This window comes from Elephantulus edwardii, unplaced genomic scaffold, assembly GCF_000299155.1.
Source record: "Elephantulus edwardii isolate Elephantulus edwardi_28Jun2011 unplaced genomic scaffold, EleEdw1.0 scaffold00154, whole genome shotgun sequence".
NCBI classification, from domain to species: domain Eukaryota; kingdom Metazoa; phylum Chordata; class Mammalia; order Macroscelidea; family Macroscelididae; genus Elephantulus; species Elephantulus edwardii.
In genome coordinates, this window is record NW_006399904.1 from 1,776,336 (window position 1) to 1,790,269 (window position 13,934).

General features: G+C 36.1%; 1 protein-coding gene across 1 annotated transcript in view; it reads right to left on the minus strand.

The window, feature by feature from the left end:
* Positions 1-13,934, minus strand: part of CSMD1 (CUB and Sushi multiple domains 1) — a 2,584,888-nt gene that overhangs the window by 876,963 nt on the left and 1,693,991 nt on the right. Inside the window, exon 11 of the mRNA XM_006895025.1 lies at positions 5,821-5,933. Within this exon, the coding sequence (XP_006895087.1) occupies positions 5,821-5,933 (113 nt within the window). The remainder of the gene's footprint in view (positions 1-5,820; positions 5,934-13,934) is intronic.

Genomic DNA, 13,934 nt, shown 5'->3' on the forward strand with positions numbered 1-13,934 from the left:
GTGCGATTGGCACAGGACAGAACGGAGTTTAGGGCTGTTATACATAGGGTCGCCATGAATTGCAAGCCAATCGACGGCACATAACAACAACAACAATAACAACCACCCTCACCCTCTGCTCCCACCCCTTTCCCCCTTGTCTTCTCTAGTTGTTTTGCCAGTTATCCATTTTTACTAAAATGGTCTTATGTAGTATTTGTCTTTATGCACAATTTGGTTTGTGGAAGGACGGGGTAAAGAAAATGGAAAAATCCAGCAGGGACTTAAAGAGATAGGATTATGAGTGATTAATAAAACACTACAAAACGTATGGGAATGATTTTATGAAATACAATGTCAATGAAGGAAAGTGTGAAATACAGTGTATATGAATTTTGTGTTCAAACCAATATAAAGCGTAAATTTTTATAAAAATGATAATATGTGGGATTAGTAGTCTCATAAAGATTAAGGCAATTTCTTTGCATAATTTCTCAAATTGTAGGTATGAATAATGTATTGTGAACTGTAGCAGAACATTCTCCTTTTTCATTGCTGTCAAGCTGGAACAGTCACATCGCAGACCCTCCACTGGCTTTTGCTGCTATTGTTATTTGTTTTCAAGTTGAATATAACTCAGTACCCTATGAACAACAGATTAGAACCTTTGTCCTATCCTGTGCCATTCTCATCATCTCTGACATAGTCTAGTCATGTCCACTGTTGCCAGCACTGTGCCAATCCATCTCATTGAAAGTCTTCCTATCTTTCGCTAACACTCCTCCCTTCAAGGCACTTTCCATGTAATCCCTTTCCAAGGAATGCACTGTTCTAACAATATGTCCAGATTATATTGATGAAGCTGTGTCATCCTTGCTTGTAGGTAGCACTCTAGACACTTTATCTCTAAGACATATCTGTTTATTCCTTTGGCTGCCCATGAGATATTTAGGATTCTTCTTTAACACCACAATTTAAAGCAATCAATAATTCTTCTGCTATCCTTATGCGCTATCTAAGGTTCAGAAACACAGTCGAAAAGACAACATCAAGTGAACGTTAGCCTTTAATCTGACATCATTGTTCCTAAATTCTTTGGGAAATCTTTCAGAGCAGGCTTTGCTCTTGCCATACATCTTTTGATTTCCTGACTGCTGATGACAAGGGTGTTAACTGTGGAGCCTAGTGAGATGAAACCATTGCCAATTTCAATCTTTTCTCTATTTATCATGATGCAGTTTATTGGCCCTGTGGAGCAGATTTGTCTTCTTGATGTTGAGATATCATTCATATTGAAGGCTGTAGTCCTTGATCTTCTGTAGTTGTTCAAGTCCTCCTCACTTTTAGCAAGCAAAGTTGTGTCATCTGCATTTTACAGGTTATTTATACGTCTTCTATTCTGATGCCATATTCTTCTTCATAGAGTCCAACTTCTTGAATGATTTGTTTACCATACAGATTCAATAGGTATAAAGGATACACACATTCCTTGATTTTAAACAATGAAACTTTCACTTGTTCTGTTCAAATAATATTCTCTTGATATAAAAATTTTGGTTTTGTTGTATAAGTTCAAGTCAGAACCCACCTAAAGCTGATCTTCCAGTAGGTTCTTAGAGGTAGTAAATTACATGGGAGGAAGCTGCCCATTTTATGTTTTCCTGTGAAGCAGCTGGTAAATTTGAACTACCTGCCTTTAGATTGGCAGTGTAAATTCTTAACCACTAGGCCACTAGAACTGCATCCTCTCCAAGGCATATCAGTTTGTTATTTTGGAAATTAATAAGAAAGTCAGTACTCCTCTCCAACACCGCAAATCAAAGGCATCAATTTTTATCTGTCATTTTTATTCATTATCCAACTCTCAGATTCATAGCAAGGGATTTAAAAGACAATAGCTTATAGCAAGTGCACATTCTTAAAACTGAGATTATTGCTCTCCTGTATTTGGCAGAGCTATTTGAAACCAAACTTGTCCAAAGTAACATATCTTGTAGACTGCTCCTTGCAGAAGGACATCATGCTCAGGAGGGTGAAAGGGTGAACAGACAGCACAGGAGAGGAAGACCCAGGATGAGATGGATTGATACAGTAACTGGGGCAATGGAGTTTGGTGTTTTAGAATTAGTGAGACTGACTCAGAACAGGGAAGGGTTCAGAGCTGCTGTACATAGGGTTGCTATGGGTTGCATGTGACTTGATAGCACATAACAACATATTAAATTGGTAGTTTTTTACTTAACCCTCTAGTTTAGAGTCAACAAGACCTCTTGGAGGGCCCTTGTATTTAAAAATTGGGGGTGTGCAGCAGGGGGGGATTGTGTACCAATGAAGGAGTTTTTCTTTTGCTTTTCAAGGAGAGGAGTGAACTGGGGGAGGGGGTTTGAAAAGTGCAACAATGGAAGACTGGAATTCCAAAATCTCTATAGATGTTCATTGAAATTAAGAAAAAATATAAATTAAAAAAATTAGACGTTATTATATTTTGAATGAACATTCTTCTAAGTGGTTCAGCACTCTTTTGTCAATTTTCTGTACTAAGGTAACCTGGGGTTATTGTGATGCTGAACCATGTGCCGTTGGGCTGTCAAATGCCATAATGTTTATCCATGGTGGACAGTGTTTGGTGAAGCTCTCAGTTTAAGACAGATTTGGAAGCAGGAGTGACATCCATTCCTAAAGAACATGCCCCTGATAACTCTTTAAACTTTCAAAAACAACAATAGTTATAGAAAGGCTTCAGATCTTTTGTTCTAGGGTCACTATGCATCATTCTCAACTTGATGTCAATCATCAAAAACAATATCCTGACTGCTAGTACCAAGGGTATTGATTGTAGATCCAAGAAATGAAATAATTTTCACTTTAAATCTTTTCTCCATCTCTCCAGAGTTTGCCTACTTTCCCGGTGGTAAGACTTTTTGCTATTTTAAGGTTGAGACTTAATCCATGTTGAAGACTGTAGTCCTAGATATTCTGCAGCAAGAGTTTCAGGTCCTCCTGAAAAGAGGTCCTCCTCATTTTCATCAAGCAAGGTTATGTTATCTGCATAAGACAGGATGTTGATAAGTCTTTCCCTAATCCTGATGCTGTATTCCTCTTGACAGAGTCGAGCTTCACTAATTATTTGCTCAGCATAATGTAATTATACTTGAAATGTTATGGTCATGCAAGACTGACGGTATGACACTTGTAAGGATATTTACATTTTAATTGAAAAGTTTTACATTTCTCAACAGTAAAGAAACCATAAATTTGGTAAAAATGCTATTTTTCCACAGTATAAACTCATGATGTGTATTTTAATAATGTAAAAATTAATTTTTTGCAATATTCTTAGAAAGTTTTTGGCATTTAACTGATGTTTTAGATTCTACCAAAGGCAGGAGCAAATGTAGGTCATGTGGAAAATATCATACCTTTACCATGCTTTCTTGAATAAATGTAGAGTCAAATTGAAGTTCAACTAAAGGCCATTTGATAACGCAAATGCCAAAAATATGTATAATAATATTCATAATTTTATTTGCATTCTGTCTTTAACCTTTGGCTGGGATGAAAATATCATCTTTTGTTGTATGGAAAATACTTCTTGATAATAGGCATTTCGTCCTCACTCTACCTTTTTGTTTCCAACGAGAATAAAAAAACATTTTATGTTTTATAGGTAATAATTTTAATAGATAGACCCTCTTCTCATCATTTAACCTTTTAATATTGAGGGAATTTTAGATCACACAGAAAGAGCTCAGTCAAATTTACCTGGACTTGTGAGACTATTACCCACCATCTTGATTATTTCTGGGTTAGCCGGTGTGGGGTTTTTTTTTTTTTTGGTATTTTTGTATTATTTTTTGTCTCATTAGCTTGATATTCAATTATTGTTACATTTTTAAGCTGAAACTGTTTCTATAGTATATAGCTGTAAAATAATAATGTATTTTCTTTTTATGAAAGCTCATATTGTACAGTAAGAGAAAATGTCCACTTAATATTTTCATTTTTACTTATAAAATACAATTTCCAAATAACTTTCAATGAGCTATTTATGTTTGTGTTGTCATGCGGTATTGAATCAGAGCTGACTGATAGCTAACTCTTCAGGGGGCTTTCAGAGGTTAGGAATCACACGGGTGAAATGGTTCATCTTTCCTCCTCCTTCATACATTGAAAACTCAGCATCTAAGATACAATGGTGACGTGAGCTATTTGATGTCACTTAACAACAATAACAGTAGCAAAAGAAGTCTAGTTTATTATTTCATGCACATTTGATGTTTTTAGTTACAGTTTGATCCTCATTTACGAAATCCTTGCATAGTTTAAACAGACCCTGGATTACAAGACAAAATAATGGCAGTTGATTCCATGCAAAGGAAATATGTCTGATAATTTGTTCCCCAAAATGGCACAGCCTTGAAAGCTGTTAGGAGCAGTTCTACCCTCCATTAATGAAGTCACACTGAGTTCAAAGTGCTCATCAATTAATAAATACCTACATATGAGCTTTGGAAAGCTTGATAATATACAGCAGGAAACATCTTAAATTTATCAAACATGTCTGGTATGTTTGAACAAGGATAGAGCGGCGCTGAAGCTGTCAATCTAGATGGACATTTGAATCAGTTTTCTATGTCTATTTTGTAAACTAATACTTGAATGTTGACAATAAAATATTTTGGAGTAGCTTTAAGAAGTTCAAAATACATATAATTTCAGTTTTATTATGCTATTCTTTTTTTGTTTACATTTAAAACCCTACACACACACAAAAGAAAAAAAAATAAAACAACAATCAACACACTATTGTCAGAAGATGGTAGTTTTAATGTTGTTATGACATGCCATAGAGTCAACTCCAACTCATATCAACTCTACGAACAGTGACTCTGAAACACACTATTGTCAGAAGATGGTAGTTTTAATGTTATGACATGCCATAGCATCAACTCCAACTCATAGCAACTCTACGAACGGTACCTCTGAACCTGCATCCTTGCTCTACTCTGTGCCCTCCTCGCCACTCAGACACATCTGAGCCGATTGTTAAAAATTCTGTCAATTAATATCACTGAATTTTCTATGAAACTAATTCAAATAAAGCAATATAAGTGAGCAATAACACATGATCATTATTGAAAGTACACTACAGTAAATCTGAAACGCTAGCATTTAAGTCACGTTGTCCAATGTGTGCACACGTAACTATCCTCCCCTGGGCTATCTATTCACCCTGTTCCTCAACACGTCAAAGATGAAGCCAACTTCTGTGAAGGATCATTCTATTTTCTACAGTAAGTATTGTTTGATAAAACAGAAACAAGTATGCTTTTCCTATATACATATTTAAGTAGTGTTTCCCTTCAAACTTTATCTAGATTTGTGTACATTCCATGATGCAAATAAATATACATGTTATGGAGCATAACTGAATTGAACCTTGTCAAATTTATACTTTTTGTAAAATAATCATAACTGTAAATGCTTAGAATAAACATAACCATTTACTTTAGTTAAACCCATAACTAATATATTCCAGTAAGAAATAAAGTGCCAAGACCAACAAATATGCGGAAATGTTACAGTTTTCATTTGCAATCTGTGTCAATCTTTATTTTAACATGACATCACACTATGGCAAACCAAAATTCCAAGAAGTTAAAAATTTTCATCCCTTGAAAAAACTACAAGATAGAATTAAGGAAACTGAAAAATTGCTACTCCCATTTCATAGACATTTTCCTTATGTATTGATTTTGCTTATATTTTACACATACAAAATTGTACTTGCCTTCTATAAAAAACTAGTTTTATGTAATAGTAAATATATTTCAATCATACCTTGGTAAACAGCTTTAAATCCAGGTGAGCCAATGCTATCATCAGACTGTAGATGTAACCACATCTGGTTGCTCATACTCACAATCAGATCAGGAACACTGGATCCTGTCAATCTGAATACATGAGAAATGTTAAAATCATTATTTAAAGCAACAGATATATCAATTTTAACTTGGTAGCTCTCCTAAAGTTATATCAGAATTACGTGAGGATATGTTTAAGTAATACTTTTGTTATCCGTGTGAAACTTGGTGTGTATGTGTGTACAGATGTATGTGCATAGCACACATTTCACAGAGCCGCTTTAATTTTGTGTAGGTAACAAGACTGTCTATCAATGCTTTAGAACCATTTGTGATTTACCCTCCTAGTTAAATCTTAATATTAATGAGTACAGTTGACTAATTATTTGGTTCTACAACTGCAAATTGATATATTTTCATTTATAAACTTAGAGTAATAAACCACCTCTGTTTGTTTGTGATTGTAGGGCATTCTTCAGTGTGGGGTTCCAATATGAAAATTAGTAATATTCTGGGAACACAGCTGGATACACGCTGTGACTATGTGATACAAGCTACTGCAACATATAAGTACATAAAATAATTTCATGGAAGTATCTCTCAGCTAAGAAACTTGACTAGTTCATGAAAAAAATTCCTTAAGTTGTTTAGTCTCCTATTTTCATAAAGCTTTATTAAAAAGTCTCTTGTAAAAATATTTAATGAATATTATATTTATCATGTATTAAAAGCATTGTAGGTGTATTTTAAGTAGACCTGACAATAAATATCATATTTGCTATGTATTAAGAGAATAGTATGTGTATTAAGAGTAGGTTTGACAATCAATATTATATTTACCATACATTAAGAAAAGCATGTACAGTTGAAGTAACTTTGGCAACAGTTCCTTAACTTTCTCCTTTATTATTAATCTCCCGGTCATACCAAACAAAAGTTTCCATTTTCAATGAAGCATTGTATATAAAAAAAACAATCACATAGTGGCTCTTGTCAACTGATGAAAAGAAAGAGTAATTTCATTGACTGACCTCAATGTATTGACAGAAAAACATTTTGAGATGGGAAAAATGTAAGAAAAAATCAATTCAACCAAAACAAATGTCTCTAATCAAATAGGAAGCTTTGCTTTCAGTAAAGTAGTTTCTGGAATATGAACACACGATTTGCTCCATCAATCATATCATTTGTCTATCAACCCAGCATTTTCACCTCAGGCAGCAGAGAATATCTGACTTTTGAAAGGAAGACAAACAACAGTTATTATATATCAAGTAATAGTAACTTGTGTAAAGATGCACACAAACTGAAAAGAAGAAATTATTTCAGAAATTGATGTTCACTAACTAAATAAATATCTTTCTGAAGATATTTCCAGGCAAAATAGGCATTTTTGCCTTTTCTTTTTTTGCTTTATTGACTTGAATATTGTTCTTATTTATTCATATATTTTATCAGTATAGATTAAAAAGTTCATACTTCATAAGTATCTGTTACCATGAACTTTTACTAAGTGAACACATCTATTAAACAATATACAGCTCAACATGTGGAATATTACCATGATCTGAAAGTCTTTCTTGTGCTTCCTCCCTGTTATGTTCTGCTTCATTCTTATATCAGATGTATCTTTGAGGAAAGCAGAGGATACTAGAAACATGTTCTCTATAATGTATTCTATTGATTATGCAATTTTATTAATTTACAACAATTATGGATCATTTTGGGAACTATGGGAATGCTTGTTTGTGCTAATATGGAAGCTAAATATAGGTAAAGCGGCAGATGTTCAAATAATAGTAATGGATGTTGTGTTCTAGTTTTCAACTTTTATAGATCTCCTATGATCTGATAAACCAAAAATCTTAATTAAGGGGAGTATGCAGCTCAGCCCTGAGTAGATGTAAAAGGAATTATCTTGGAATGCACTCAGTGTAATAAAACATCAAAATCAGAACAGACTGTGTGCAAACATAAGGGGAAAATGACTATATTCATAGTTTATATGCTACTTTTGTTGTGTCATCATATTGTAACTGACTCCTAGTTGATTCTTGAGTATATCTTCAGAGGTTGTAAATTGCACAAGAAGAGACTGCCCATTTTTCTTCCACAAAGCAGCTGGTGGATTTAAACTGCTTGATCTTGAGTTGCCAGCTCAATTCCTTACCTAGTTGTTGTTGTTGTTGTTGTTGTTATGTGCCATCAAGTCATTTGCAACTCACAGCAACCCTATGTACAACAGCCCTAAACCCTGCTCTATCCTGTGCCAATCGCATTGCCTCTGACACACCCATCCCAATTACCCCAGTTACTGAATCAATCCACCTCATAGAGGGTCTTCCACTCCTGCGCTGTCCCTCTACTCTACCCAGCATTATGTCCCTCTCTAAAGACCTGTCTCTCCTTATAACAGGTCCAGAGTATATCAGACAAAGCCCCAGAATCCTTGCCTCCAAGAAGCCGCCTGGTTTAACCCTCTCCAGGATGAATCTGTTTGTTTTCTTGGCAGTCCAGGGTACATTCAGTGCTCTTCTCCAACACCACAGCTCAAAGGTGTCAATTCTCCTTCTATCCTCCCTAGTTTTTGTCCGACTCTCTGATGCATAACAAGTGATTGCAAAAATCATGGCCTGTATCATGCGCACCTTAGTCTCCAGAGAGACACCATTGCTCTTCAGTACTTTAGAGAGGTCCCTAACAGCAGGCTTTCCCATCGTAATACTTTTTTTTTATTTCCTGGCTGCTGGTGCCAAGAGTGTTGACTGTGGAGCAGAGAAACTGAAGCTGTGAACAATCTCAATCTCTTCGCCATCCATCCTGATGCTACCGATTGGTCCAGTGTTAAGAATGTGAAACTCCCTATAACTGTTCTAAAATATCTAAAACATACATAAAGTATTTATTTTCCAATTCATAAACTGTGTACAAATTGATCTATAATATTAATTGTAATTCCCTCAATCCACCAACTCTCTCTTGTACTTCTCTGGATTCCATGACGTAGTCATTTCCTGATTTCTCATCTTTGGCTTTCGGCAAATGACTTTTTGGTCTTGTATATTTGTTTGTTCTTTGAAGCATATTCTTTCTAAGAGTTATTTTTTTTTTGTAAGTCTATTAGTTGACTAAAAATATAGCCTCTAGAAGTATCTTAAGTTTTAACTTAGAAGGTTGGTTTTGAGTGTTAAGTATTGGGAATACCTAAATCTTTTTCAGAAAAGTAAGTTTGATTGATTGCTTTTATTTACTTCCTGAATTTCAATTTTGTTTCCCATATTTTGTCAATATAAGAACATTCTATTGTGATTTTGATCAGAAACATCACTAGTAGCAGCAGCTGGCACTATTTAGTACTTCAGGTCTCAAATACAGTGTTGTTGTTGTTGTTTCTATGTGCCGTCGAGTTACTTGCGACTCATAGTGACCCTATGTACAACAGCCCTAAACTCTGCTCTATCCTGTGCCAACCGCACTGCCTCTGACACACCCATCCCGATTATCCCAGTCACTGAATCAATCCACCTCATATCGGGCCTTCTTCTCCTGTGCTGTCCCTGTACCCTACCAAGTATGATGTCCCTCTCCAAGGACCTGTCCCTCCTTCCAACATGTCCTAAGTATGTTAGACGGAGCCTCAGAATCCTTGCCTCCAAGGAGCAGCCCAGTTTGACCCTTTCCAGGATGAATCTGTTTGTTTTCCCAGCTGTCCATGGTACCCTCACTACTCTTCTCCAGCACCACAGCTCAAAGACATCAATTATCCTTCTATACTCCTTGGTCATTGTCCAACTCTCTGATGCATAACAAGTGATTGCAAAGACCATGGGCTGTATCAGATGCACATTAGTCTCCAGAGAGACACCATTGCTCTTCAGTAATTTGGAGAGGTCCTTAACAGCAGACTTTCGCATGGCAATACGTCTTTTAATTTCCTGACTACTGGTGCCAAGAGTGTTTACTGTGGAGCCATGCAAACTAAATCTGTGAACAATCCTCAAATAGAGTAGGCTGTGAAAACTGCTTTCTTAAGTCTTATTTTCTTTCTTTTCCTTTTCTCCAGGCATGAATAAATCAGTAGTAACTTCTAAGATGGCTTCTCACAAGGTTTTAAGAGCCCAAATATTATTCACTAGAATTTGATGTTGATATTGTTTGATAGTTTCCACATTCACTTGGACTACTTTTTTGGGGGGATGGGAACAAATGTGGACCTCTTCCAATCCATTGGCCAGATAGCTATCCTCAAATTTTCTGGCATACACTGGTGAGCTCATCCAAGCCTGCATCTGTTAATTGTAACAAGTCAATTGAGAAAGCCTTACTTTTTGTCAGTGCCATCAATGCAGCTTCCACTTCTTCCTTCATTAAAACTATAAGACAGTTGGCATTTACTCAAAATGTTGAACATAGAAATACCAAATGACTCAGTCTATTACTAGGAATAAACCCCAGGAAAAATAGAACTGAGAGACAAAGGGAGATTTGTACCCCGGTGTTCATAACAGTGTTATTCACAAGAGCAAGAAATTGGAAACAGCCCATATGTACATAAATAAATGAATGGATTGAAAAATTATGGTACATTCACACAACAGAATATTATGTAGACCAACAAGCAGTCCTCAGAACAGAGAAAGGAAACACTGGATCATTCAATATCAAGAAAGGAGTTTGTCAAGGATGCATTCTGTCCCTGTACCTTTTCAATTTGTATGCAGAACAGATCATTCAGGAAACAGGGCTTTAAGGGAGGAGTGTGGCATCAAGATTGAAGAAGACTAACAACCTATGATATGCAGATGACACAACGTTGTTTGCTGAAACTGAAGAAAACCTGAAGCACTTGCTGCAGAAGGTCAAGGATTGTAGTCTTCAATATGGACTGAAGCTAAATATCAAGAAGACAAATATTCTCACCACATTTCCAATTGGCAGCACAAGGTTAGATGGAGAAGAGATGGAGGTTGTTAGCAATTACAGCTCAGAGCCACAATCAACATTCTTAATACCAGCAGTCAGGAAACCTAAAGAAGAATTGCATTGGGATAATCTGCGGTCATGGACTTCTCCAGAGTGCTGAAGAGCAATGATGTCAGTCGAAATGTGCCTAATCCAGGCCATGGTTTTCCCAATTAGTTGTCGTGTTTCCTAAAGTTGGACAATGACTAAGGATGACAGAAGAAGAATAGATGCCTTCAAGTTGTGCTGGAGAAGAGTCCTGAACCTACCATGGACTGCCAAGAAAACAAATAGGTCTGTCTTAGAGAGGGTGAAACAGAGTCTCTCCTTGGAGGGTAGGATTTTGAAGCTTTGCCTCACTTTGGTGACATGGCCTGGAGAGATTGGTGCTTGGAGTAGGACATCATGCTCAGAAAAGGTGGATGGACAGCGGAAGAGAGGGAGACCTCAGATGAGATGGATTAATACAATGACTGGGGTTAATATGTCAGAATTAATGAGACTGGCTCAGGACAGGAAAGAGTTCAGAGCTGCTGTACATAGAGCACATAGGGTCTCTATGCATCACAGGTGATTCAACCAATATCATTCTATGATAGGTTTGGAAGCAGGAGTGGCATCCATTTCCTAAACAACTTTCCTCTGGAAACTGTATAAATTTTGATAAATGTCAATAGTTGTAGAGAGGCTTCAGACCATTTGTTCATAGGATTCCTATGAGTTACGCTCAACTCAAACACAATCAAAAACAACAACAATTAAGAAATAACAGTTTCATAAAATACTATGTAACATGGGAGAGTCTAGAGAACATTACACTGAGTGAACTTAGTCTCATAAGAGCAAGTACTGCATAAGACCATTATTGTGAAAAACAGAAAGGTAACATATAAGATGTGTGCAAAAGTCCAAAACGTGAGAGAATGGACAGCAGGAGGGTGGAGTGTGGGTTTAGTGGGAAACCAGTGGGAGGACACGGCTTTGTAGACAGAGGGAGGAGATGGAGGAATTAGAAAAGATTCAATGGAGACCTGAAAGGACCAGGCAATAATAGGTATGATTAAAGATGATTGATTTTATAAAATACAATGTATATGAAACACAATGTGATGAAGGAACACCATGAAACACCATGTATATGAATGAAATAAAAAATACAAATTTGTATGCAAACCAATATAAAATTTTAAAAAAACACCCTGAAATATATTTTGCTAATACCTCTTTAGCATTGTAGATGAATTTTTATATTACATTTTCACTTTCCTTTCCAAACCACAAAAGGTTGCTTTCTTAAACTCAGTGATTGTATCTCTTACGTGCATTTATGTTTATTTTCCCATTCGCATGCTCTTGCAGTAATTTTACTACAGATACGTGAGCTGGAACTCTGAAAAATGTAAATCCAGTCATGTCTTCCTTACCAAAATCACTAATGTATTCCTTTTTCTGTTAAAATAAAGTCAAGTTCTTCATTTTAAAAAAAGGTAATATTTTTAAACAATCTGTAGTGAGACTGGCAAAGGAAAAATAAATTGAGTATGACTCAAGAAGAAGGATATGCTATTGAGTCTGGAAATAATAACTATGATAAATAAATTGTGTACAATTCTTCATTAGGTTTGACATACTTATGTATAGGAAAACAGAGTCTATTGCTATATGGATCTTGGATTTAGATTGTGTCCAGTAAATGAAACAATTATGTAGATTTTCATAGAACTGGGAGGGCTGGTATACCAGCTAGTATACCAGAATGTGAATCAGGTTTTTCATGGTGTATAAAAGTATAATAGGGGGTGGGCTAGGGGGAAATAACACCAGCTTCTTGGAGTTTGAAGCTTAGGGTTCATTGGGGTGAGAAAATGGGACAATCAAATAATGGAGATGAAGCCACAGAGAGAGGTCTTAGAGACTATTATTTTCATTATAAAGAGTACACGGGTACAACATGTTTCCTGGATACATATAGAAGTATGGTTGTGGACATTTCTAAATTCTGTATGTATATTTATATATATAATAGAGCACAAAGGGGATATAGTTATAGAAACACCTATATATCAGGGCTAACTGTTTGATTTAGATTAAGACTGAAAATTATATCCTCTTGGACATCTAGGTTAATGTTTGAAACACAGGTATAGTTATGATATTTGACATTATGTTGTTGTTATTGTTCTTAGGTGCCCTCAAGTTGAGTATGACCCACAGAAAACCTATGAACAAAAGATCTGAACATTGGTATATCCTGTGCCATTCTCATACTTCCTGACACACAAAAGCCCATTGTGGCAGTCACTTTGTCAATCTGTCTGATGAGAGTCTTTCTCCTTCTCAAACCCTCCTCCATTTCTAGCCTTATGATCCTCTACAAGGAATAGATTCTACTAGGAACATGTCCCAACACTCCAGCAGTATCCTCTCCAAGATATATTTGTTTGTTCTTTTTTTTTTTTCATCCATGGGATGGTTAGTGATTTTCTCCAACACAATTCTACAACACATCAATTCTTCTTCTGTCATCCTTATTTATTGTCCAACTCTCAGATGCATAGCAAGTGATTAGAAAGACTATGGCCTGAATAAGACACATTGTTGTCCTCAAATTGACATCACTACTACTCAATAATTTGGAGATATTCCTAACTACAGCTTTTCCCAGTGCAATGTGTCTCCTTATTTCCTGATTTTTGATACTAAGGGTATTAATTATATACCCAACTGTTGAACTGTTGAACTGTTGACAGTTTCAATCTCTTCTCTGACCATCATATTGTTGTCTATCTGTCCAGGGGTAAGAATATTTGTTTTCTTGACACTGAGATGCAATCCATACTGAATTGCTGCATTTCTTGAACTTCTGCAACAAGAGCTTCTAGTCCTCCCCTCACTTCCAGCAAGTAAGGTGGTATAAATCTGCACAATACAGTTTATTGATGAGTCTCTCTCCAATCCTGATGTCACACTTCTCTGGTATTTGGGATGATTTGGACTTATATTCTCCTAAATGAGAAACAGGCATCAGCATGAGAGACCAGCAGCAGTGTGAGGCACAAGACATTACAGAAGTGACTTATGTCCTAAGCCATCATTTCAGTGAGTGGCTGGGTGGAGGGAAGTGCTGGA